General features: G+C 38.7%; 1 protein-coding gene across 1 annotated transcript in view; it reads left to right on the top strand.

The window, feature by feature from the left end:
- Nucleotides 1-25,074, top strand: part of SCFD2 (sec1 family domain containing 2) — a 397,018-nt gene that overhangs the window by 62,063 nt on the left and 309,881 nt on the right. The window contains exon 4 of the mRNA XM_052641944.1: nt 10,071-10,246. Coding sequence (XP_052497904.1) covers nt 10,071-10,246 — 176 coding nt within the window. The remainder of the gene's footprint in view (nt 1-10,070; nt 10,247-25,074) is intronic.

Raw genomic sequence — 25,074 nt, 5'->3', positions numbered from 1 at the left:
CGGCCCCCCGCCATCATCTTACTCTTCAGTGTAACCTTTGTTCCTAAATTAGTATCTTGACTTCCAGGCCTTTTTCTGTGTAATTCGGTAAGAAAGTAAGTAAATAAGCTAGTAAACCAACAATAAGCAAAATAAAGGTGTGTACTAAGAGCATGACAATGTGGTTTCCATTGTGACTTCTTTTCTCTCTTATTAGAGTTTTGGCTACCCAACATAAAATACCATGAAGGAAACTTAATTATACAGTTGTGCCAGGTTTTAAACATTATATGTATACTTTAAAATTTATGTTAAATTTGATCACATTTAAAGTGTGTGGATATATTGATACAACCATGGAAAGCCAGCTGTATTATCTTAAGTATACCCATCTGATCCGCTGGTTTCACAACTGGGCATATAGCCAATGGAAGCGAGTCTACCAAAAGGCATGTAGTAGACTGTTCACAGCCTCATTGTGTATAATGGCCCTAAATGTCCTTCAAAGTAGAATGGACAGAGAAGCAGTCAGAGTCGTACAGAACAGTAAACCAGAGGAAGGGAAAAAAAAGATTGAGATTTTGGATGATGTTGAACTAAAGAAGCTAAACACAAAATAGTGTATCTGTGTATATGACATTCAAAGGCAAACGAAAAATTAGCTGTACTGAGAGAGTTAAAAGTAATGGTTTGCTTTTAACTAGGATTAATTGAGGTAGGATTATTGATTAGGTAGGTATCAAGGGAATCTTCTAGAGCACTGGGTATATTCCATACCTTTATCTGGGTGGTGGTTATGTGGATAGATATATGTGTAAAAAGTAACTGAACTACATACTTAAGATGTGTATCCTTTATTTTATGTTATACTCCTCACTTTCCTCCTCCATTATATCTGAGGCCTCTGAGTCTGAAACTGGTTATATCTTCTAGGTAAGTGACCCCTCTTTGTTGTAATGCCTTGTCACATATTCTAGGCAAAGTGTTTGGAGGAGGGAAGGAAGTTTATTTTTATTGTTTGTTTTGCTCCGTGATTTAGTAAGTATTTTTCTAGTCCTATATTACCTTCCAGGAATTTATACTTCAATTGAAAAAATTTTTTTAGTGTATCTGCTGCTGCTGCTGCTAAGTCGCTTCCGTCGTGTCCGACTCTGTGCGACCCCATCGACAGCAGCCCACCAGGCTCCCCCATCCCTGGGATTCTCCAGGCAAGAATACTGGAGTGGGTTGCCATTTCCTTCTCCAATGCATGAAGATGAAAAGAGAAAGTGAAGTTGCTCAGTTGTGTCTGACTCCTAGTGACTCCATGGACTGCAGCCTACCAGGCTCCTCTGTCCATGGGATTTTCCAGGCAAGAGTACTGGAGTGGGGTGCCATTGCCTTCTCCATTTAGTGTATCACCATAGTATTATCATATATAAAAAAGCAAGAATTCTATTATAGCTATAATTACCTGAATATTCTCCCTTCTGTTATTTCTGTTTCCTGGTTTAACTAAGTACAGTTAAATCTCCCAACTGGAAATTTTATTTAGGCTATATTCTAATATGTATGGATTTATATAGCTGTATATCTTTTTCATAACTGGGGAAATTTGAGTATAGGGTTTCTTGGGATAATGAGAATGTTCTGAAATTATATAGTAGTGATGATTACATAATTCTGAGTGTACTAAAAACCACTGTATTGTACATTTTAAGGGCGAATTTTATGATATGTGAGTTATATCTCTATAAAGCTCATGTTAAAAAAGAAGCTCTTAGGGACTTCCCTGTGGTTCAGTGGCCAAGACTGTATGTTCCTAATGCAGGGGGTCCTGGTTCGATCCCTGGTCAGGGAACAAGATCCAACAGGCTGCAACTAAGAGTTCTCGTGCTGCTATGAAGATTCAATATGCTGAGTGCTGCAACTATGACCTGGTGCAGCCAAATAAATAAACAAAATGATAAAAAAAGAAGAAGCTCTTAGTAATAAAGGTTTTATGGTTAAAAAAAAAAAAATCAGGACTTCCCTGTAGCTTGAATGGTAAAGAATCTGCCTGCAATGCAGGAGACTCAGGTTCAGTCCCTAGTTTGGGAAGATCCTCTGGAGAAGGGAATTGCAATCTACTCCAGTATTCTTGCCTGGAGAATCCCATGGGCAGAGAAGCCTGGTGGGCTACAGACCTTGGGGTCGCAAAGAGTCAGCAATTCAACCAAAGTTTAAAGATAAATCAAGAAAATCTCCTAAAATGTAGAAAGAACAGGGCATTGAAAATATGATACAAAAAGCAAGATATATAGAAAACCAATTCAGGAGACCGAAGAACTATTGAAAGTTTTAGAGAGACAAAGCGGAGGACAGGAAATTAGTAAGGAAAGAATGTGAGACTTCCCAGATGTGAAGAAAGACATATCAAATAGTAGAACAGGCTTAACTGAAAAGCAAGTGGAAAGAATAAAAACCCTCTAAACTAGACGTCATCACTATGACTCCTTAGAGTACAAGAGAATGAAAAGATCCTATGAACCTCTAGATGGAAAAAGGGAAGCTCGTCTACAAAGGAACAAAAATAGGACTAGCGCAGCTTTCTTATGAGCAATGCTCAGCCAGAAAATAATGAAGCAATGCATTATTTTCAACCTTGAATTATAGATCTGGATAAACTATTAGTCAACTTGGAGGGCAAGAAAAAACTTTTTTAGAGATAAAATGAACTTTGCTTTCCACACACCTTTTCTGAGGAAGTTACTTGAGATTGTCCAGCGAAACAAGGCAGCATAGCAGGAAAGAAAAATCCGAAATTTAAGCAAACAGTGTTCCAATAGAGGAAAGCAACAGTCAGTTCCAGGCTGCTGACTACACAGAAAGGCCTGGAGAACAGCCCGCCCATGATGGGACTGGAGAATGAAAGGGTTTGGTTGTAAAGTTTTCAGGGAGGGGAAAAAGCAAAACAAAACCCCCACAGCTCAACTATACCTCAGTTAAAAGAAACAACAACAACATAACCTGGACTTCAAAGATGAGACAGTGTATTTGAAATTAGGAGACTTCACAGCTTTGATTAAGGCGGGGAATTCAGCTCCCCCATCCCCTTAGAAAAAGCCCATAAGCGTTCTAGGACCAAAGTATATGTATAAGGAAATGCAATCATAATTTGTACCTTGGTTCTATTATTAATAGTTATATAGTTCATTATGATGGAAACACACAATTGACTGATTTTGAACTGTTTGAATCAAGCTATACAAAAAGCACGTACGGTCTTCCCTGGTGGCTCAGTGGTAAAGAATCTGCCTGCCAGTGCAGGAGACATGAGTTCAATCCCTGGTCTGGGAAGATCCCACACGCTGCAGAACAACCAAGCCCGCGGGCCACAATTACTGAGCCTATGTTCTAGAGCCTGGGAACTGCAACTACTGAGCCCATGCACTCTAGCGCCCATGCTCTGCAACAAGAGAAGCCACAGGAAGAGGAGTCTGCACATCGCAACTGGAGAGTAGCCCCCACTCACTGCAACTAGAGAAAGCCCTCACAGCAGCGAAGACCCAGCACAGCCAAAAATAAATAAATAAAATTATTTTTTAAAAAGCACGTAAGACTAAATTATGGTCATAAGACAAAATATAAATGCTATCCATCTTGATGAAAATAAAAGTACAGATGATTTGAAAGATGAAAGGAGGAGATACAAAGTAGAGGGGGGGCAAAGAGGGATTAATATCCTCTGCTCAGAAGACGAAAAGCCATAGGATACCATCTGTAATTGACAGAACAAAGAAGAAAGTTTAAGAATGTAATGTAAATTACGAAGATAACCAACAAATGGGGAGGAATAGTGCTCAAAGCCTCTGTCAGTTTAGAGTCTATCTCACGATCTCTTTGTTGTGTATTCCTTTCCCTTTGTAATTCCTTTTTGTCTTTCTGATGAAATGAGATGAGGATATAAACCCATGTGTTCAGTCTACCCTCTCAACCTTTTGTATATTATTTACAGAACTCTGAAAGTATCTTTTGTACACAAGAGCTTTCTATTGTCAACTGTAGAATTAACATTGGAACTTTTCCCTGACCATGCTGCTTACCAACCAATAGTTATGTTTTAGTAGCACCACCACCTTTGTCTACATGTTAGTATGAGCGCTTTTGCTATAATTTACATGCATTCCTGGAAAACTTGTTTTGCAAAATCACATACTGGTTATCAGGGCTCATGATAAAAAATATCATTAGCAGAAGCCCATTTAAAAATCTATACAAATTTATAATTAGAGCACTAACAAAAAAAACAATAAAAACCTTGATTAAAATACTAGCACAGTTCAAAAGGTATGCCAGTTTCCTATAGATAAAGAAATGTTACAGTGTATTTGGGACTTCATGTGAACAAAAGAGTTGAAGGTAGCTCACTGGAAGGGAATGTAAAGAGAAGTTGAGGCTGTTTGTTAATGGAGGCAAAGGCAAACTGCACTGAAGATTGGGGAGGACCAAACAGGAAGCACTTCCAGGACAGGGCATATGATCAAGCAGAGCTAAGAGGAAGAACTAGGAATGCGTCAGGACTCACTTCCTCTTATGGCTTGCAGTGTTCAACTATGTTGGCTTACTTTGTGTTCAACTGCTCTTATTTGGCGGCACAGGATGTTAAGTGACAAATGAATAGGTGTGACTTTTTGTGTAATATTAAAAGTATTCCTGTTTGCCAGTTGTGTGTTGGTTAATAAACCAGAGTTTTAGCAGAACATGTTATATTTCATTATTTTAATATGCTTTGTCTTTATTATATTAGAAGAGTAATTAAAAAGTAGACAAATGAAATGCTGATATTTGAATTCTGGGAATACATGTCTTAATACATAACTTTGTTTATTCAGATTTCACATACTAGGTTTTCATTCACAGTTTCAAGACAATGATGAATAAAAAACATGCATGATAGTGTTATTATCTGTTATAGAGTTTTTTTTTTGAAGAAAACATTTAGTAGCTAAATATACTATTTTAGACAAAATTTCTGATGGTTGCTTTCTACCATTAAGACACATTTTGAGGATTAAGTCAAACCTACCACTGACAGAATGCTCTTTTTTGTTGTTGTTAAGAAAATAAACAAAAAATCATATATGTGTAAATATTTTAAATATATCTTACCAAGCCACAAAACAAGTTCAGAAGTTTCAGTCACTCAGTCATGTATGACTTTTTGTGACCCCATGGACTGCAGCATGCCAGGTCTCCCTGTCCATCACCAACTCCCGGAGTTTACCCAAACTCATGTCCATCGAGTCGGTGATGCCATCCAGCCATCTCATCCTTTGTCATCCCCTTCTCCTCCTGCCCTCAATCTTTCCCAGCATCAGGGTCTTTTCCGATGAGTCAACTCTTCACATCAGGTGGCCAAAGTATTGGAGTTTCAGCTTCAGCATCAGTCCTTCCAATGAACATTAAGGACTGATCTCCTTTAGAATGAACTGGTTGGATCTCCATGCAATCCAAGGGACTCTTAAGAATCTTCTTCAACACCACCGTTCAAAAGCATCAATTCTTCAGCATTCAGCTTTCTTTACAGTCCAACTCTCACATCCATACATGACTACTGGAAAAACCATAGCCTTGACTAGATAGACCTTTGTTGGCAAAGTAATGTGTCTGCTTTTTAATATGCTGTCTAGGTTGGTCATAACTTTCCTTCCAAGGAGTAAGCATCTTTTAATTTCATGGCTGCAGTCTAGTTTATCAAATGTATGTAGTAAGTAGAAAGGTAATTTCCATAATTCATTTGAATACAATGGAATTAAATATTATAAGGATCATAGACAATATTAAAATATTAAATCATTTTATTTTCTAAATCTGTCCCTTTTCTCCCAAGCAATAATTCTATTTTACTGTTTCAAAATATACATAGAATTAATGGTTGTTAAAGTTTTCTGTTTTTTTTCCTTAACTAAATATCAGAAGCCTGATTCTCTTTCTTAAAAACTATGTTTTAGAAAAAGAGCCTAATAGATTTTCTTACTTGAAAACTAGTTTTCAAATTTCAAAATTGTCCCTTTTCACAGAGTTGCTATATATTATGTCTTGATATAAAATAACCTTTGTTTTTATGACTGAAAAAAAGTGTGTTGGCAAGCCTTCTTGGGTTGACATTTTTAAATCACTATGTAAATCTACCTGAGAAGGTTTTTTTTTGGTAACATGAGATATGAATAAATGTTCTGTCTATTACTTTTTCAACACCTGGTCCTAGTTGCTTGCAGTTTTAGTTGAAATAAACTGGGAAGATTTCTCAAGTTATTAGTCTTATTGTATAACATTTTTAATACTCAATTAGTTAATTTTACTTGTTTTATGTAAGATTCTGATTAAACTTATATTTTAAAATGTCACTAGTCTATATTTTAAAGCATTTGTGTAAACTACTCTTTTAATAAATTTAAATTACCATGTTTGGGATTTTTACCAAAACCCCCCTGCTTTCATGACATGTATAAGAAGTGTTAGTGGCCTGTGTATGTAAGAAAAAGATATGCGGAGGGAAAGAGACTAGAGCAGCAAGGGTGAATAATCGCTAATTCACAATGCAGTATTCTGTTGGCAGTTCCTATTATGAAATATAGCCATTTGTTCCTTGGATCTCATGCTTTATGTTGGAAGGTGGCGTTATGCAAATACGGTTGTTGAGTCCAAGTCTGAGATTGGAAGATGCTAAGTGAATAAAGTTTAACTATATTTTTGAATTGAAGACATTATTATCTTCAAGTTGAACATATGGTTATTGCAATTGAAATTGAAACAGACCTGATGACTTTCTCTGATGATTTCCATTTTTTTAGGTCTCTCTAAAGGGCAGTTATGCTATAAACGGATTGTGTGTATTCTGAGCCTTTTTAATTTCTTCTTCTTCAGGTCCTGAAGATAGGGTTGGAGAGGTAGGCAGTTATGTACCACATAGACCCTTTCACAGTTTCAAGACTTTTTAGTTATTGCCTTAGCAGTGCTTGTCACAATCATGATTAAGTAATTGTTCATGTAATTGTTCTATGACGATCTCTCTTGGTCGACAAAGCTCTGTGTGTCCAGGGACTACACTGCCATCAACTGCAGCACAATGTTTAAAGAAATAAATGGAGCTCACTGCAGTGTTAGATCTGAACCCATTTCAAGTGAAAATTTGTTTTCACATGTTTGTGTCAGAAGATGTTCTTGGGTAAAAATGTTCATCCTCTGCACAAAAGATCCCATCCCCTAAGAGAGTGACATGTAATGAGCTGGATTAGTTAGGAGAGCATTCTGGGAGTCATTTGTCTTCCTTATTTGCTGGCCGTGACGACAGACTTTTCTTTGATTTGTTCATGGGCTTGTGCTTAGCAGTAAGAACAATCCCTAGCACAAAAACATGTGTCGAACCAATGGATTAATAAAAGTTAATGATACTCTTAACTCAAGAAAGCAAACAACTTAATAAAAATGAGCAAAGGATTTGAACAGACACTTCACCAAAGAAGATATAGGGTGGCAAATAGGCACATGAAAAGATGAACAACATTATTAGTCATTAAAAAATCCAAATTAAAACCCTAGTAAGCTGTTGCCTATTGGATAACCTATTAGACTGGCTAAAACCAAAATACCTGGCAATACTAAGGCTATTGAGGATGTGAGGCAATAGAACTCTCATTTGTCACTAGTAGGATAGCTCACTTTGGAAATTAGTTTGTCAATTTCTTGTAAAGTTAAGCATACATTTAGCATATGATCCAGCAACCCTAGAAATTTCTTACGAAAAAACTGAAATCGTATGTCCACAGACACATACGCACATAAAATACTATATGAAGATGTATGTGAAGTTTTTATTCATCATTTCTAAAAATTGGAAACAACCCAAATGATCATGAACTGGTGAATGGATAAGTTTAAACAAACCATGGTTCTTACAACGGATTACTACTCAACAAGAAAATAGAGCAAATTACTGATACAAGCAACAACATGAATGAACACAAAATACCTTATGCTCAAGTAAAAGAAGCTAGACTCAAAAGGCTATGTGCTATATGATTCCATTTATAGAACATTCTGGAAAGGAATGACTATGGGACAGAAACCAGATAAACACAGACAAGTGTTCACCAAGGACTGGGGATGGGAAAAGAGAATTGACTATAAAAGGGGAACTTTTGGGAGTAAAGGAAATAATCTATCTTGATTATGACTGTGTTTTTGTCAAAATTCATAGAACTATTTTGAGAACACCCTGAACCAGAAAAGAGTGAATTTTACTTTATGTAAATTATACCTTAATCAAGCCAACTTAAAACCAAGTAAAGAAGGGATTAATGAGGCTCTTCTCTGTTAGTACTTAAGCTAGCAAATTGTTAGCTTGCTGCTTGAGAATCAGGAATGAACTATGCTTTACCAAGGGACCAAAGAAACTAGTGAGACTCAGCTCTGTACTACTCATTTCCACTGTTCTTCCCCGCCACCAGCTGTTCTTATTGTTTGGAAATGAAAGTTGCTCAGTCAAGTCCGACTCTGTGTGACCCCATGGACTATACAAGTCCATGGAATTCTCCAGGCCAGAACACTGGAGTAGGTAGCCTTTCCCTTCTCCAGGGGATCTTCCCAACCCAGGGATCAAACCTAGGTCTGCCTTGTTGAAGGTAAATTCTTTACCAGCTGAGCCACAAGGAGTGGGTAGCCTGTCCCTTCTCCAGCGGACCTTCCCAATCAAGGAATTGAACCAGGGTCTCCTGCATTGCTCTTTACCAATTGAGCTATCAGGAAAGCACCATATAAGTGGGTAATAAGGCACTTTAGAATCCTTAATCTCTCCAAAACATGCAATAAAAAGGTAGACTATATTACGGGCTTGTAAGTTTCTTGTGACAAGGTCTTTATTTTTGTGTATTATAATCTGTAGCAAAACCACTAATTGACAGATGCCCACCATGTGAGACACAGAACTCTCACTTGTTTGCTACCCCATAGAATTGCTATGAAAATCAGAAGAGGACATGCGCTAAATAAATACAGGTAGTTTTGTTGCCAAATATTAGCAAACCTAGGCATAGCAAACAAACCTGGATTTTAGGCATCAGAGGGTAAACCAGGAAGACAGTGTGGCTGAAATGTACAGGAAGGATTTACTGGCCTTGCATTTGTGTTTGGCTCCATTGCACTCTTCTTGCCCAGTGAGGAGAAACTGTAGTGTTCTGGAGTTCTGCCCATTGCATTGATGAATGGCAGGAATGAGATCTGACATAGTAGAATGGGAAGTGACTAAATGGAAGGAGTGCTATTTAGGAAAAGGTTGGACTTAGAGGTCTGAAAGACTGAATCTTCAACAGGGTTTGTTTGTGTTTTTGGTACTCCGGTGTTTAATGAGGTGAGAGTCTTGTTCTAGATCTAGGTGACCATGATAGTAAATGTGCTCTCACCCACGAGAAATCCTTTCTTTGGATATCTCATCTTCCAGGGTTTTTTCCCCTCTGGTTCGCCATACATTTTTGTTCCAACAACAGTCTGCTTTTATGCTCAAGGATATTGTCATAAACCCATTGATATATCAATGATAAAGTTTTAGCTATAGTCCTAACAGATTTCTCCTTTGCTTTATATACGTAACACACACAATTGGAAACCTTGCCTTTTTGGCTTTTAGATTGCTATATCATATGTCTTGCAGAGGTACTCCACATTGACCTCAAGAAATATTTATTCATAAGACTTTATTTGAAAATGCATTTATGGGGTATTGCAGAGTTATGAAATGAATCATAATAGCAATATGGCTTTGGCAAGAGCACTTCACATCTGTTTTCTTGCTTGCAAAATGTAGTTGGTAGTTTCAACTTTGCTGTTGTCACCATGTTGTTTTAAGAGTCACAAAAGCTTAGGAAAGCTTGCAGTTGACTCTGAAATTTTGTGCTGATGGGAGATAGTGAAGAACAGGGAAGCCTGGCGTACTGCAGTCCGTGGGTCACAAAGAGTCAGACATGACTGAGCAACTGAACAACAACAAGGCGGTAGTAGTATTAATAGCACGTTCCTCTTTATTTTTACCGCTCCCAGAAGAGGCTACACTGATATATTGTATGTTTTTCCAGGGAGAGTCACTCCGGGGCAGCTCATGTCCTATATTCAGCTCTTCAAGAACAACCTCAAATCTCTAGGGAATCACTGTGGGCTCCTACAGCTTGGGCTGGCCACTGTCCAAACTCTGAAACACCCACAGACTGCCAAGTGGGACAACTTTCTGGCTTTTGAAAGGCTCCTTCTCCAGGTATGTTGCTCTGGGAGCTTCTTGGGATATTAATAATTAAAGTTTTTACTTCCAGGGGAAAATTTAACATTTATTATAATCTGAGTAATAAATCATATTGTTGACATGTGCCCTATATCATATTCTGTAAGTGCCCTCAATTTAAAATGCAAGTAGCAGCTTGTTCTATTTTTTTAGTTTTTCTATTTCTTTTTTCTCTTGACAGTAATGTCTTTGGCTTCTCACTCAAAACTTAGATAAATGTGTTTTTTTTGAGTATTTAACTAAACTTTGAAAACCTCTTTTTGATTTTATGCCATTTGGACCTTTCTTAATTTTTATGGCATCTTTATGCAATCCTTGCTACTTTTCCTGTAGAATATGCTACTTTTTACCCTTCTTCTGTCAATAGTTTCTAATCCTTAACAACATATAATAACATGTGGCTTAAAATGATGTTTAATAACAGATGAAAGGGAGGCAAACTCCCTTTGTAGTTTTATGAAGAGATATGTACATGGGGTATGGCCTTTTCATTATTGTTAAAATATTTACATGGGATACTTTAAAAAACATGTATTTTTAAAATTATAAGGTATTTTGAAACACAAAATATTATGAATATTTAGGTATTTTACACATAGATTCAATATAATTTAATAATTTTTTATATTTATATGCATTTTCATTAAAGAAATAAAACTAGAGGTAAAGTTGAAACATCTCTGATACTTAACCCTTTCCATGCTCTGATTCTCCTTTTTCCTTTCCTGGGGTAATCAGAAGCTTAATTCCTTGTTTCTACATATTTATTAAAAACTTATTTTTCCGTAAATAATACAGAGTATTGTGCTACAGGTTTTACTTTTTATGTAAGTGATGTCGTATTATAAATATCCCTGAACAACCTGCTTTTGCCTCTCAGCATTCTGTTTTTAAGATAATCCAAATTGACATATACAGATTTAATTATATGAATATTCAACAATTTAGCCAATCCATATTGATATATAGCTAGACTGTCCCACACATGTGTGTGTGTGGTTAGAAAGAATGAGATGAATATCCTGGAGCTTATCTTCTGGTTTACATGTGAGAGAGTGTCTCTAGGGCACATACCTTGGAGAGGATTGTTAAATTTGTTGACCATGCATATTGATGAGTTTAAAAAATATCTGTGACCAAACTGACCACTAGATTTTTCATGGGTATTTTACTGATTCTAATACCATATGTAAATTGAATTTTCTAATTGCCTACTGGTATACTGGAATACTCTTGACTTTTGATTGGTGATCACACGTCCAACAGCCTTGCATTTTAAAAAATGTTCATTGGAGGATAATTGCTTTACAATGTTGTGCCAGCTTCCGCCATACAACGACGCGAATCAGTAATGAGTATACATATGTTCCCTTCCTCTTGAATCTCCCTCCAGCTTCCCACCTCCTACCCCATCCTACCCCTCTGGGTTGTTACATAGCACTAGGTTGAGCTTGTTTTCCTTTTTCTTGCTGTGTATTTGGTTCTCCTGTATTTCCTCTGCTGCTGCTGCTGCTAAGTCGCTTCAGTCATGTCCAACTCTGTGCGACCCCATAGACGGCAGCTTACGAGGCTCCCCCGTCCTTGGGATTCTCCAGGCAAGAACACTGGAGTGGGTTGCCATTTCCTTCTCCAATGCATGAAAGTGAAAAGTGAAAGTGAAGACACTCGGTCGTATTTCCTCTGCAGGCAGTAATATCTGTAAATAATAACAGTTCTGTTTCTTCCTTTCCACATGTGATAACACTTTCTTTTTTTTTAATTTCAATTTTAATTAGAGACTAATTACTTTACAATATTGTAGTGGTTTTTGCCATACATTGACATGAATCAGCCATGGGTGTACATGTGTTCCCCATCCTGAAACCCCTTCCCACCTCCCTACCCATCCTATCCCTCAAGGTCATCCCAGTGTGATAGCACTTTCTTAGTGCACTGACCAGGCATACTAAAACTTGCAGTGAAAGTAGGTGTTTTCATCTTATTCCTGACTATAAAGAAAATGTTCTAAAGTTTTACTGTTAAATATTATTTTTTGTTTTTAAGTTTCTTCTTAATTAAATTTTGCCGAGTAATTGTTATTGCTATTTTTGTCATGCATAAGTATTGAATTTCACTTAATACAGAGTCTGAATTTTTAGATGTATATATATATATGGGCTTCCCAGGTGGCACTAGTGGGAAAGAACCCGCTTGCCAATGCGGGAGACATAAGAGATACAGGTTTGATCCCTGGGTTGGGAAGATCCCCTGGATGAGGGCATGGCAACCAACTCCAGTATTCTTGCCTGGAGAATCCCCATGGACCGAGGTGCCTGGTGGGCTGCAGAGTCAAACATGACTGCATGCAGACACACGTGCAGCTGGGTTTACTATGGTAAACCCTATGAAAAATTCATAACCTATAAAGAATTCTTTTGGTAGCCTATGAAGAATTATTTTTTTAAATTCTAGCAAGAAGGTTTGATTTAGCTTGCTCAATTAAATGGGAATAAAGTACCTATATCACAGTGTTATATCATCAGGATTGAATGAGATTGCATATGTATATCACTAAGTTATACTGCTTAACGTATAGTAAATGCTCAATAAGTATTAGTTATTATTCTTTTAGCTGAGCCAGAAATATTGCCAGTGCTTGCCAGTTTACTTTATGGAAATAATGGTTTTAACATATTCTCACCTAGGTTTTGTTTTTCTAAATTAAAATTTATTAAGGAATAATGAGACTCTTACATAGAAATATATTACCATCTTTTTTACTTACTATTTGATAATGTTTGACAGTATTTTTCTTTAAATCCAGATTTAAATACCATTGTTTCTACACTATATATCTGATGTTATGCTAATTGTTTCAAAGAAAAAATTTTATTGATCATAACTTGATGATGGTTATGAAACAATCACAAACTGTATAGCAGAGGGAGCATCTGTGTTTATACTTTCTGAAAAGCATACTTTATAAATATGTATGTAATATCTATCTCCAGTTATTTTTTAGGTAAGAATTTACATTTCAAAATTTAAAAAAAAATCCAATTTGGAAAATGGCTTTTAAATAACATGTAAATGATTTATAGAGCCACTCAAGATTTCCCAGATAAACGTTGCTTTAGTTTTAAATGTTCTCATCTTTGTAGTGAAAAGTAGGCACGGCATCTTGTCAGTTGCCAAAGTAGTTTTTAATAGGTAGAATTAGTTTTCTTTATGAGATACTAAATTTCAGAGTATCTGTTCTGTAACAGATCAAGTTTAGCTAAACTAAATGACAGTATGTCTGCTTGTCCTATAGCAAATTGATGAGCTTTACCTTCTCAGTCCTCTAGTGCTTCTGTTAGGTCCCCCAGCCAGATGGCTAGGCTTGGAAATGTAGTGGCTCATTTTAGGTCTGTTCCTGACTTCGCCAGCACCGTGGGAGGTCCTGACTTGCCAAGTGCTGGCAATATTATTTCGATAAAGAGTGAGGGAGGAAGCAGAAAATAGTGATCCCTAAAGTCAGGCCAGAGTGTTGTTGACATTTATGGAGATTTTTCATAGGATTTTTCCTGAAAAGAAAAATTGTGGAGCATGCTTAAAAGAAAACCTCTTGTTTCTTTACTTTCTACTCTTAACACTTCTGATACCAGATGTGTAGGAGTTTTTCCCACGCCAGGCAATCCCTCCAACTCACTCCTGGGTATCACACCCACTGGAGGGTGTCCTGTAATTCAATTATGACTGACTAAATGGAGGAGCACAGACCCCACAGGTTATGGACTCAGTCCCACAAGACTGCTCCCCACTGTAGACATCAATTACAAGTCTGGGCCTCTGATACTTCTGACCAGTCCACTATCAATCAGGGTTCCCATGCCCCACCCCCACCCCCACCTCCTTGGGTTCCATAATTTGTTATAATGGCTCACAAAACTCAAGGAAACATTTAAGTTTATGGGGTCATTAGAGCTCAGGTAAGGTCCAAATGGTTTTTCCTGTGGTCATATATGGATGTGAGAGTTGGACTGTGAAGAAAGCTGAGTGCCAAAGAATTGATGCTTTTGAACTATGGCGTTGGAGAAGACTCTTGAGAGTCCCTTGGACTGCAAGGAGATCCAACCAGTCCATTCTGAAGATCAGCCCTGGGATTTCTTTGGAAGGAACGATGCTAAAGCTGAAACTCCAGTACTTTGGCCACCTCATGCGAAGAGTTGACTCATTGGAAAAGACTCTGATGCTGTCAGGGACTGGGGGCAGGAGGAGAAGGGGACAACAGAGGATGAGATGGCTGGATGGCATCACTGACTTGATGGACGTGAGTTTGGGTGAACTCCGGGAGTTGGTGATGGACAAGGAGGCCTGGCGTGCTGCGATTCATGGGGTCGCAAAGAGTCGGACACGACTGAGTGACTAAACTGAACTGAACAGAAGGTCCAAAAGTGTCCTGAGAGCAGGAGCTTCTGTTCCCATGGAGTTGGGGTTTCCTACCCTCCCAGCCCATGGGTGTGTTTACTAACCCAAAAGCTCTGTGAACTCTATCCTCTAGGGATTTTTACGGAGGCTTCATCTTGTAGGCATGATTAGTAAGTCAGTCTCTAGCTCTTCTCCCCTCCCTGGAGGATGGAGGGTGGGTATGTAATTGAAAGTCCAAGCTTCTACTCTTGGCTTGGCCTTTCTGGTGACAACCCCTGTCTAGGAGCTACCCAGGAGCTCACCAGTAACCCCCTCATTAGAACAAAAGATGCTCCTTATCACACAGGAAATTCCTAGAGATTTAGGAGTTCTGTGTGCCAGAAATCAGGGTCCAAGACCAAATATTGGAAACAAAGATATTCCTGGCACCCCTGTTGATCATGAAATTACAAGGACTTATGTACCTGGAACTTTGGGCAGAGATCTAGTATGTGTTTTTAACTGCAAAGGCAAGTTATTAGGAGGAAACACCCCACTCCCACCACAGATTTCCACAAGGAGAGGTTCTTCCTAGGCATGTTCTTGGTCTGTTTCTGACCCTTTATTCCTTCCTTTCCTAGGGAGAGGGGATTTTATCCAGTTAGCAAGTTCAGGACAAGTGAATGGGCTCAGCTCTCTTTTCTCCTCTTGGGAGGTGTCCTGTCTGTGGAGTGCAGTGTGAGGCTCAGCTCTTTCAAAGTCAGAATCTGCTCTCATTGGCTGGCAGCCTCTTCTTTTTCTATCCTTCTTATTCTTTATTCTGGTAACTTGGTTATTTTGAATGAAATGTCAAATATTTGGGAGAAAATGTTAAATGGGGATTTATCAGTTATATCTTTGGAGTTGTACACAAAGAGAAGTAGGGATGAACATAGTACAGAAAAAGACATTTTTTATGACTGAGCCGAAAATAGTGAAAGTCATTTTCCATGCTGAAAAGAAAAGGGGCATATTTGGCTTAAAGAATACTACCATTTCTATTGATTCTAAGCAATCCTTTGTTTCACATTTCTGAAATTGGGATGCATCTTGGAATCAGTTGCATTTCTCACTTCAAGTGCAGTATTTTTTTCCCCCCTTGTTAGGGTACATCAAATAATGATGTGTGTTACAGTCAGTTGTGTCCTAGAGTCAACGAACTTGGGTTTTGAAGGTATAAGTCAATGAAAATTTCCCCAGACCTTGGGTCTGACTTGGTACCTTTCTTACTGCTCTTTGGGCAAAGCCATTGTGTTAAAATTGTGACATTTGAGTGGCAGCTTGCCTTCACTGGTCATGAAAAGTGAAAGAAAGTGAAAGTTGCTCAGTCGTGTCCAACTCTTTGTGACCCCATGGACTATACAGTACATGGAATTCTCTAGGCCAGAATACTGGAGTGGGTAGCCTTTCCCATCCCCAGGGGTTCTTCCCAGCCCAGGGATCGAACCCAGGTCTTCTGCCTTGCAGGCAGATTCGTTACCAGCTGAGCCACAAGGGAAGCTCAGGAATACTGGAGGGGTAGCCTATCCCTTCTCCAGTGGATCTTCCCGACCCACGAATCAAACTGGGATCTCCTGCATTGCAGGCAGATTCTTTACCAGCTGAGCTATCAGGGAAGCCTGATCATGAGTTTGATAGAAAGATTTGTCACTTGGAGTAGTTATCTCACTGTAGTACCTTTCATAAGTTAAGTTGGTCTTTCTTTTATTCAAATTTGTGACTATTAGACAATGCTGTGAATACATCATGATAGTTCAAGCAGTACTAAACTTTCTCCTAAACTGCTCTCAGACCAAGGAATAGATGCTTTGGGAAAGATCTCTTGGCTGGTGCTACCAAATCCTTAGGTTAAGATTTTTATGAGTAGATTCCTGATAGCTTAAGAATGTGACTTAGTTTGGATCCCTAAATATAAGTTGTGTGATATTTGAAATATATATTAATTTATGGTACAAATGTACCATAATGTACAAATATTTGAATATTAAATTTGCTTATTTTTACCCTGTTTTGTATATGTTGTTGTGCATGTTGTTGTGTATGTTGTTAAGTCATGTCTGTCTCTTTGTGACCCCCATGGACTGCAGCACGCCAGGCTTGCCTGTCCTTCAATATCTCCTGGAGTTTGTTCAAACTCATGTCCATTGAGTCAGTGGAGCCATCCAACCATCTCATCCATCTCAACAGAGGATGAGATGCCCCTTCACCTCCTGCCCTCAGTCTTTCCCAGCATCAGGATCTTTTCCAATGAGTTAGCTCTTTGCATCAGGTGGCTAAAGTATTGGAGCTTCAACTTCAGCCTCAGTCCTTCCAATGAATATTCAGGGTTGGTTTCCTTTAGGATTGACTGCTTTGATCTCCTTGTGGGCCAAGGTATTCTCAAGGCTCTTCTCCAGCACCACAGTTTGAAATCATCAATTCTTTGGTGCTCAGCCTTCTCATTTTAATTAAAATAAAATGTGTAAGACATTTTATTTACAGCTGCCAATTTCTCATTGGGAGCTAAAATTTAGTTAGAACAATATACCTGAAATTAGTTAGCTTTATTTAAGAAACAGATGGGATCTAATTAAAATTAAAAGCTTCTGCACAACAAAGGAAACTATAAGCAAGGTGAAAAGACAGCCTTCTGAATGGGAGAAAATAATAGCAAATGAAGCAACTGACAAACAACTAATCTCAAAAATATACAAGCAACTTATGCAGCTCAATTCCAGAAAAATAAATGACCCAATCAAAAAATGGGCCAAAGAACTAAATAGACATTTTCCCAAAGAAGACATACAGATGGCTAAGAAACACATGAAAAGATGCTCAACATCACTCATTATCAGAGAAACGCAAATCAAGACCACAATGAGGTACCATTTCACACCAGTCAGAATGTCTGCAATCCAAAAGTCTACAAGCAATAAATGCTGGATAGGGTGTGGAGAAAAGGGAACCCTCTTACACTGTTGGTGGGAATGCAAACTAGTACAGCCACTATGGAGAACAGTGTGGAGATTCCTTAAAAAATTGCAAATAGAACTGCCTTATAACCCAGCACTCCCACTGCTGGGCATACACACCAAGGAAACCAGAATAGAAAGAGACACATGTACTGCAATGTTCATCGCAGCACTGTTTATAATAGCCAGGACATGGAAACAACCTAGATGTCCATCAGCAGATGAATGGATAAGAAAGCTATGGTACATATGCACAATGGAGTATTACTCAGCCATTAAAAAGAATACATTTGAATCAGTTCTAATGAGGTGGATGAAACTGGAGCCGATATACAGAGTGAAGTAAGCCAGAAAGAAAAACACCAATACAGTATAGTAACACATATATATGGAATTTAGAAAGATGGTAATGATGACCCTGTATGTGAGACAGCAAAAGAGACACAGATGTGTAGAGCGGACTTTTGGACTCTGAGGGAGGGGGAGAGGGTGGGATGATGTGGGAGAATGGCATTGAAACATATATATTATCATGTAAGAAACGAATCGCCAGTCTGTGTTCGATACAGGATACAGGATGCTTGGGGCTGGTGCACAGGGATCATCCAGAGAGATGATATGGGGTGGGAGGTGGGAGGGGGGTTCATGTTTGGGAACTCATGTACACCAGTGGTGGATTCATGTCAATGTATGGCAAAACCAATACAGTATTGTAAAACAAAATAAAGTAAAAATTAAAAATAAAAAAAAAAAGTACCGAGAAACACTATTTACAACAAGTGAAAACAACAAAAAAAATCTTTTAAATGAAAAGGCTGTACTATCTCTCAACTTCTGTAACCATTTGTTTTGTTTTTCATCTCTTCTCTGTATGGCCCCGGGCTCTCTTTCTTCCTGGTTTCGGAGTGTTCCACATTATTACTGGATGTTAAATATTAATCCTAGGAGTAGAATCATAGATCTCCTCTTCCTAAGCGTGAACACATGCATGCATACACACATACACACAAACACACACATGTTCTTTCATCCTGTCCCATGTATGCTGCTGCTGCTGCTGCTGCTGCTAAGTCGCCTCAGTCGTGTCCGACTCTGTGCGACCCCATCGATGGCAGCCCACCAGGCTCCCCCATCCCTGGGATTCTCCAGGCAAGAACACTGGAATGGGTTGCCATTTCCTTCTCCAATGCATGAAAGTGAAAAGTGAAAGTGAAGTCGCTCAGTCGTGTCTGACTCTTAGCGACCCCACGGACTGCAGCCCACCGGGCTCCTCCGTCCATGGGATTTTCCAGGCAAGAGCACTGGAGTGGCGTGCCATTGCCTTCTCCATGTCCCATGTATAGCAGGCCTAAATAAAGAAAGCTAGAGCTAAAGCAACTTGATTCTGACAAATAGGGAGCCTTGGGGCTTTAACAATTGTTAATCTCTCTTATTAGAATGTTCTTTTCCAGCTCTTCTCATGGCTAGTCAGATTAAAACTGAAATGCCGTTTCCTCAGGGAAGCCTTCCCTGGATAGCTTTTCCCTGAGAAGCTCTAAAACTTTGGAGCTTCAGCATCAGTCCTTCTAATGAGTATTCAGTGTTGACTTCCTTTAAGATTGACTGGTGTGATCTCCTTGCTGTCCAAGGGACTCTCAAGAGTCTTCTCCAGCACCATGATTCAAAAGCATCGTTTCTTTGATACTCAACCTTCTTCGTGGTCCAACTCTCACATCCGTCCATAACTACTGGAAAAACCATTGCTTTGACTATATGGACCTTTGTCACCAAAGTGATGCTTCTGCTTTTTAATGTGCTATCTTGGTTTGTCATATCTTTCCTTCCAAGGAGCAAGTGTCTTAATTTCATGGCTGCAGTCATCATCTGCAATGATTTTGGAGCCCAAGAAAAGAAATTCTGTCACTGTTTCCATTTTCCTCCATCTATTTGCCATGAAGTGATGAGATCAGATGCCATGATCTTAGTTTTTTGAGTGCTGAATTTTAAGCCAGCTTTTTCATTCTCCTCTGTTACCTTCGTCAAGAAGCTCTTTAGTTCCTCTTCACTTTCTGCCATTAGGCTAGTATCATCTACATCTCTGAGGTTGTTGATATTTCTCCTGGCACTTTTGATTCCAGCTTGTGATTCATGCAGCTTGGCATTTCACGTGATGTACGCTGCATATAAATTAAATAAGCAAGGAGACAGTATACAGCCTTGATGTACTCCTTTTCCAATTTTGAACCACTCCACTTTTCCATGTCTGGTTCTAATTGTTGCTTCTTGACCTGCATATAGATTTCTCCGGAGACAGGTAAGGTGATCTGGTATTCCCATTTCTTGATTGGCTTGCAGTAAGTAAAGATTTGAGTGGCTTACCTGAGTCTTAAATGATATCTTGCCCTATGGCCTTTAGGACAGAGGCTTCTTAATGTTCCCACCACCTAGTGTCACCTTTTTACATACATATTATGTGATCACCCAAAATAATGACAGTGATTTGCAGTTAGCCTACCAGCTTAATGTGACCAAGTTCTCCTGAGTGAGAAATGAGTAGGATTGTGTGGGCCACTTTCAGGCTGTGCAGTGAAAGGACAGGTATGTGCTTTTCCTACACTTTCTTTGTGTTGAAATGTAAGACTAGGATGTGGCTGACTTGAATTATGAGAGGAAGCTGCGGTGTTGAAGATATTTAATGGAAAGATGGAAGAACCATAATTGGTTCGCTGAAGATGGTGTAAACACCATACCAGCCCTGGACTCCTGACCTGGTCTTCATGTGTGTGAGAAATATATTCCTATTTTGTTTAAGCCACTGCAGTTTTGAATTTCAGTGATAGCGGCCAAGCATTCTAATTAACATGGCTGTCTTTCACTATAATTTTCATCACAGAAGTCTGTGCTGTGAGTCTTGTATTTCTGATCGTTTATGATCTCATGGGGAAGTGATAATGGAGTGTCTTAACATTTGTACTCTTAAACATCCCTAGATTCTGAGTTATTTGGAAACAGTGTAGGAGATTTAACTTATTTTTATGAAACACTAAATTGTTAGAGTTTAAAATTTTTTCCACAGAAATTTATGGGTAAATTTCCAGATGAAAGACATTTGTAATTAAAGAGATCTGAGTAGCCTAAGATGTTGGTTCTTTAGGGGCTCATGTAATTAGACTCATATTAACTCAAAAGACCTCTATTCTTCTTTCTCCCCACAGTTCAGAACACCTGGGGAGACACTGCCTCATCTGTAGATTGAATAAACTTTACTGACCCTCAGAAATAAAAATCGTCTCTTCATCACTTTCTGCCTCCTCCAGGGAAGCTCTGCCCTCTAGTTTCTTGCCAAGAGAGGTGTCACTTCCAGATGGTGGAGGGAAAAACCCAAACACATTTTCTAAAAGAAAATATTCTTTTCCATTTCATATAATAACAATCTATTGAACACAAGCTCTTTGCCAGATAGTGAAGTTATAAAACCAAAGCATATATGGTTTCTTGGATGAGTGTTCAGTTTATTCTGTAATGTGGATTAGATGTCAGTATTTAGTACCATTTGTGCTATTTTCAGGGATACAGGACCAAGTAGGATTTCCTGGCCTGGTCTGAGTACCTGAGTACTGCATTTATAGTATTTTTAAAAAAATTTCTTGAACTGCTGACTTAACTTTGAGGATTGTATAGTAGAGGTTGGACAAGTTATGAACTTGATCACGGTCCTACCACTAGAGTCAGAACCAGGTTAAAACCCAGATATGTCTGATACTGAAGCCATGCCCTTCACTGCTGTGTAGTGCTGGAATATTTATCCTGGGGCAAGGCATCAAGTGACGGTTGGCCACTTTCTTCTCATACTCCACTCAGGCTTTGTTCTCCGGCATTGGCATAAAAAAGTTTTCAAAACACAATAAGGTCTACATAATTCATTAATTAAGGTTTCAGTTTATATCATTTAAATTGATAACTTTCTCTGTGAATACTGGGATCATTTAAATGTGTTTTTCACTAATTTGTTTGTTATTGATACATCTATAAATTTGGCATCCAGGTTAGAATTTCATCTTGAGCTTTGCTCCTCAGCAAGCCTTTTGTTAAAACCACATGAGACTTACACATTTTTCTGTAAGGATGCAACGTCACTATTTCACTTTTATCCCACAGAATATTTTATTTTAATCTGGTTCTTCTCTTCTATCACATTAGGATATTATGTTTTTGAATAATAAAAGAGAAAGACACATGGAAAATAGAAAAATACCCATGAACCTTTTGTTCCTTTGCCCAGGGAGGGCACATTGCCAGGTTTTGGAGTTAGGTGAATTCATGCCAAGCATCTGATTAGAAAGTGAGAGCTGAATATATAGGCTAAGTAAACTGTTGCTTTTAAACTGGGTTTGCCTTAGAAGCAATGATATCATATGTTATTCCAGCTGGAAGCTAGAGCTCGTAATCAGGCAAAGTAAGTTCAAGGCTAGCAATTTTGGTTCTAGCGTTTTGTGGGTCTACCAAAAACGTTTCAAATACAGACATTATGCCAGTGACCAAAGGCACATCTGGGTGAGGCTTCGTTTTATGAAAAACAAGAAGGGTGCAGCCATTCTGGTTTGCTTGACCAAAAGAGAAATAATAATGGTTCGTGCTTCCCTGCATGTACTGAATCTTCTCTCTAAGCCTCTCCCTCCAGCTGTTTGTACTATGCTGGCCACTCCAATGCTGGGGTTCTCTTTTCCTATTTAAACATCTGGGTCTTAAAGAATGGAAGGCAATAGCACTGTCTAATTGATGTTTTCTTTTTATAGTGTTTGTCAGTCTTGGAGAAACCAAGTCTTGCTTATGCCCCGTCACAGGATGTCTTAGGTGCAACCTGATGGCAGATCTTTCTGAAGGAAGCCTGTGTCTGCCTGCATGCATAGTTGCTCAGTCGAGTCAGATTCTTTTTGACCCCATGGATGGTAGCCTGCCAGGCTCCTCTATCCGTGGGATTTTTCAGACAGGAGTGCTGCAGGTGTGTTGCCACTTCCTTCTCCAAGGGATCTTCCTGACCCAGGGATCGAACCTGCGTCTCCAGTGTCCCCTGCATTGCAGGTGGATTCTTTATCTCCTGAGCCACTGGGGGGTTCAGCCTATGCCTAGGCTGGCTGAATGTCTCAAGGACCCCAGTGCTTCCACTTCTGACGTAGAATACCTAAGGTGCAAGAGACTTGCTTAACATCGCTAACGAGCATCTGAGACTAGATGGTAGGCTTGGGCCTGGATGTGGAGAAACCTAAAAAGTTTTTTATTTTTTACCAGTCACAAAGAGTTGCATAAAATGAATTATTTATTGAGGATTTTTCTTTCTTTTTTCTTTTTTTTTTTTATGGAGAACAGTGCTACTGGATCTTCAAAAGTAGGAGATATATTTGTTCAGGATCTCAAGTTTCTTTCTGGTGAGGGATGCTGAGGATTTGGCCATACCTGGTTTACCTTAGCACCTTGACCAAATGTGTGTGTCTTGGTAGCCCCCTTGTTACTTCCATCTTTGCTTCTAAGGTGAGTGGCTCAAAGCAGAAGAGCAAGAGGACTGAGTGGAAGCTGACCAGTCTGTCCCTTTTTCTCCAGAAAGTGTTGGCCCTTGAAGAGAAGAACATCGAATGATCCGACTCTCCTAAAGCAGACATCCCTTACGAGGGGCACTGTACGTGGCACTTTTGCACCCTCGAGGTTTCAAGGAGCAGTGTTAGCTTATAACTTGCAAGATACTGTTGCAGTGTCACTTTATAATCATTATGGAAATAGTTCTTCTAGAGTGATTGATGTAATTTCATATCTGCACAGAAAAAAATCCACAACTGGGCGATTCCATGTTGGTTGTACTGTATGTCTTTAACAGGAATTTTCCCTATTATAGTATGCAGAAACACTGTTCTTACTTTTCATTAATCTCCTGATTTTAAGCTCTTAAAAAAAGTAACAAATAAGCAAAACAGTTGCCAATAAGCCTATTCCTAGGGACAAAATGTGTTAAAAAGTGATAGATTACCATGCTGCCACATGGAACTATTTCTGTTATTATATATTTTTAAATCTATTGCAGTTTGACAAAAAGAGTACAAAAGATTCCTTTTTACTTAGTCCACATAGAGTTGATATAGTCCTTTTTCTTTTAAGTGAGTCGTTTTGTTCAGTGTTGCTGTTTTGTTTGATGTATTAGTAAGTGTTGTTTTCTTTGCAATGTTTTGGATTTGTAATGTTAAATGGAAAAAAAATAAGGAAAGTGGAAAAACATTATTTTTAAGGTAATTTTGTTTGATGGGTTTCTTTTTTCCTTTCCTCCCATAGAATTTTTTTTTAAAGATTATAGTCTAAATTAGAAGAGAAAAGAAAAAGATACATTACCAATAATCCCATAAATATATCTCTTTAGAGGAAAGCTGCCTGTTTAAATAGGATAAAATACAATAACCAAGGCATGGGTTACCAGCACTCAACTGACAACAATAGTTTCTAATGATACCCACCTGATTGAAATTCTCTTTATGAATAATTACTATACTGATTGTGAAAAGGACTAATTCACTGTGTTCTTGCTTAACATGATAAAAGAATAGAGGAAAAAAGGGAAATATAGATCAAATTTTCGAAGCAAAGGCATTTCACGTTTGTACTGGTGAAATTACCTCCAAATGAAGATTATTTCTTATGTACCCAGAATATAAAATCTGTCTGCTTAACCGACAGATATTTATTGGGCACCTACTAGACACCAGACACCATCTTGGCACTGAGGCTGAATCAGTTAACAAGTAAAACAAGGTCTCTGCTGTTCTGGAGCTTACATCATATAATGAGTAAAGTCAAGCAACAGACAGTTAAATAATGAGCCGGCAGTCAGCACAGATTTTGAGCATCTTGGGACTTCCTTGGTGGTCCAGTGGTTAAGACTCCACCTTGCAATGCAGGGGACCTGGGTTTGATCCTTGGTTGGGGAACTGAGATCCCACATATAGAGGAGCAGCTAGGTCCATGCACCACAGCCACTGAGCCCACTTGTTCCCGAGCCCATACACCACAGCTAGCCAGTCTGCATGCCACAGAGGAAGATCCCACATGATGCAAGAAGGTACCGCGTGCCACGACTAAGACCTCAGACAGTCAAATAAATAAATGTTTTTTAAAAGTTTGGTGTGAAGCATACTATTAGAAGTTAAGGGTTTTTAAAAAATTAGTTTTCAGTTGATAGAAGATGCATGTTTGAACTCATGAGTGATTCCTTTTGGGTATGCCATAGCCCACTTCACATGCATCCATAATATGCACGTTAGTTATAACATGAGTGATAGTTGCTTGCATCCAGCTCCATCTGTCATAGCCACACCAACACTGACAGACTAGCATCTTAGGGCTTATTTACCCATGCTTCCCCTTCACTTGGAGCTTGCTTACGTGATATATGAGGCTCACGGTGTATATTGGTTCACTGAATGTAGT

The sequence above is a fragment of the Budorcas taxicolor genome, chromosome 6, assembly GCF_023091745.1.
Source record: "Budorcas taxicolor isolate Tak-1 chromosome 6, Takin1.1, whole genome shotgun sequence".
NCBI classification, from domain to species: Eukaryota; Metazoa; Chordata; class Mammalia; order Artiodactyla; family Bovidae; genus Budorcas; species Budorcas taxicolor.
Note: the sequence above shows the minus strand (reverse complement) of the source record. Positions and strands in the feature narration are given on the sequence as shown.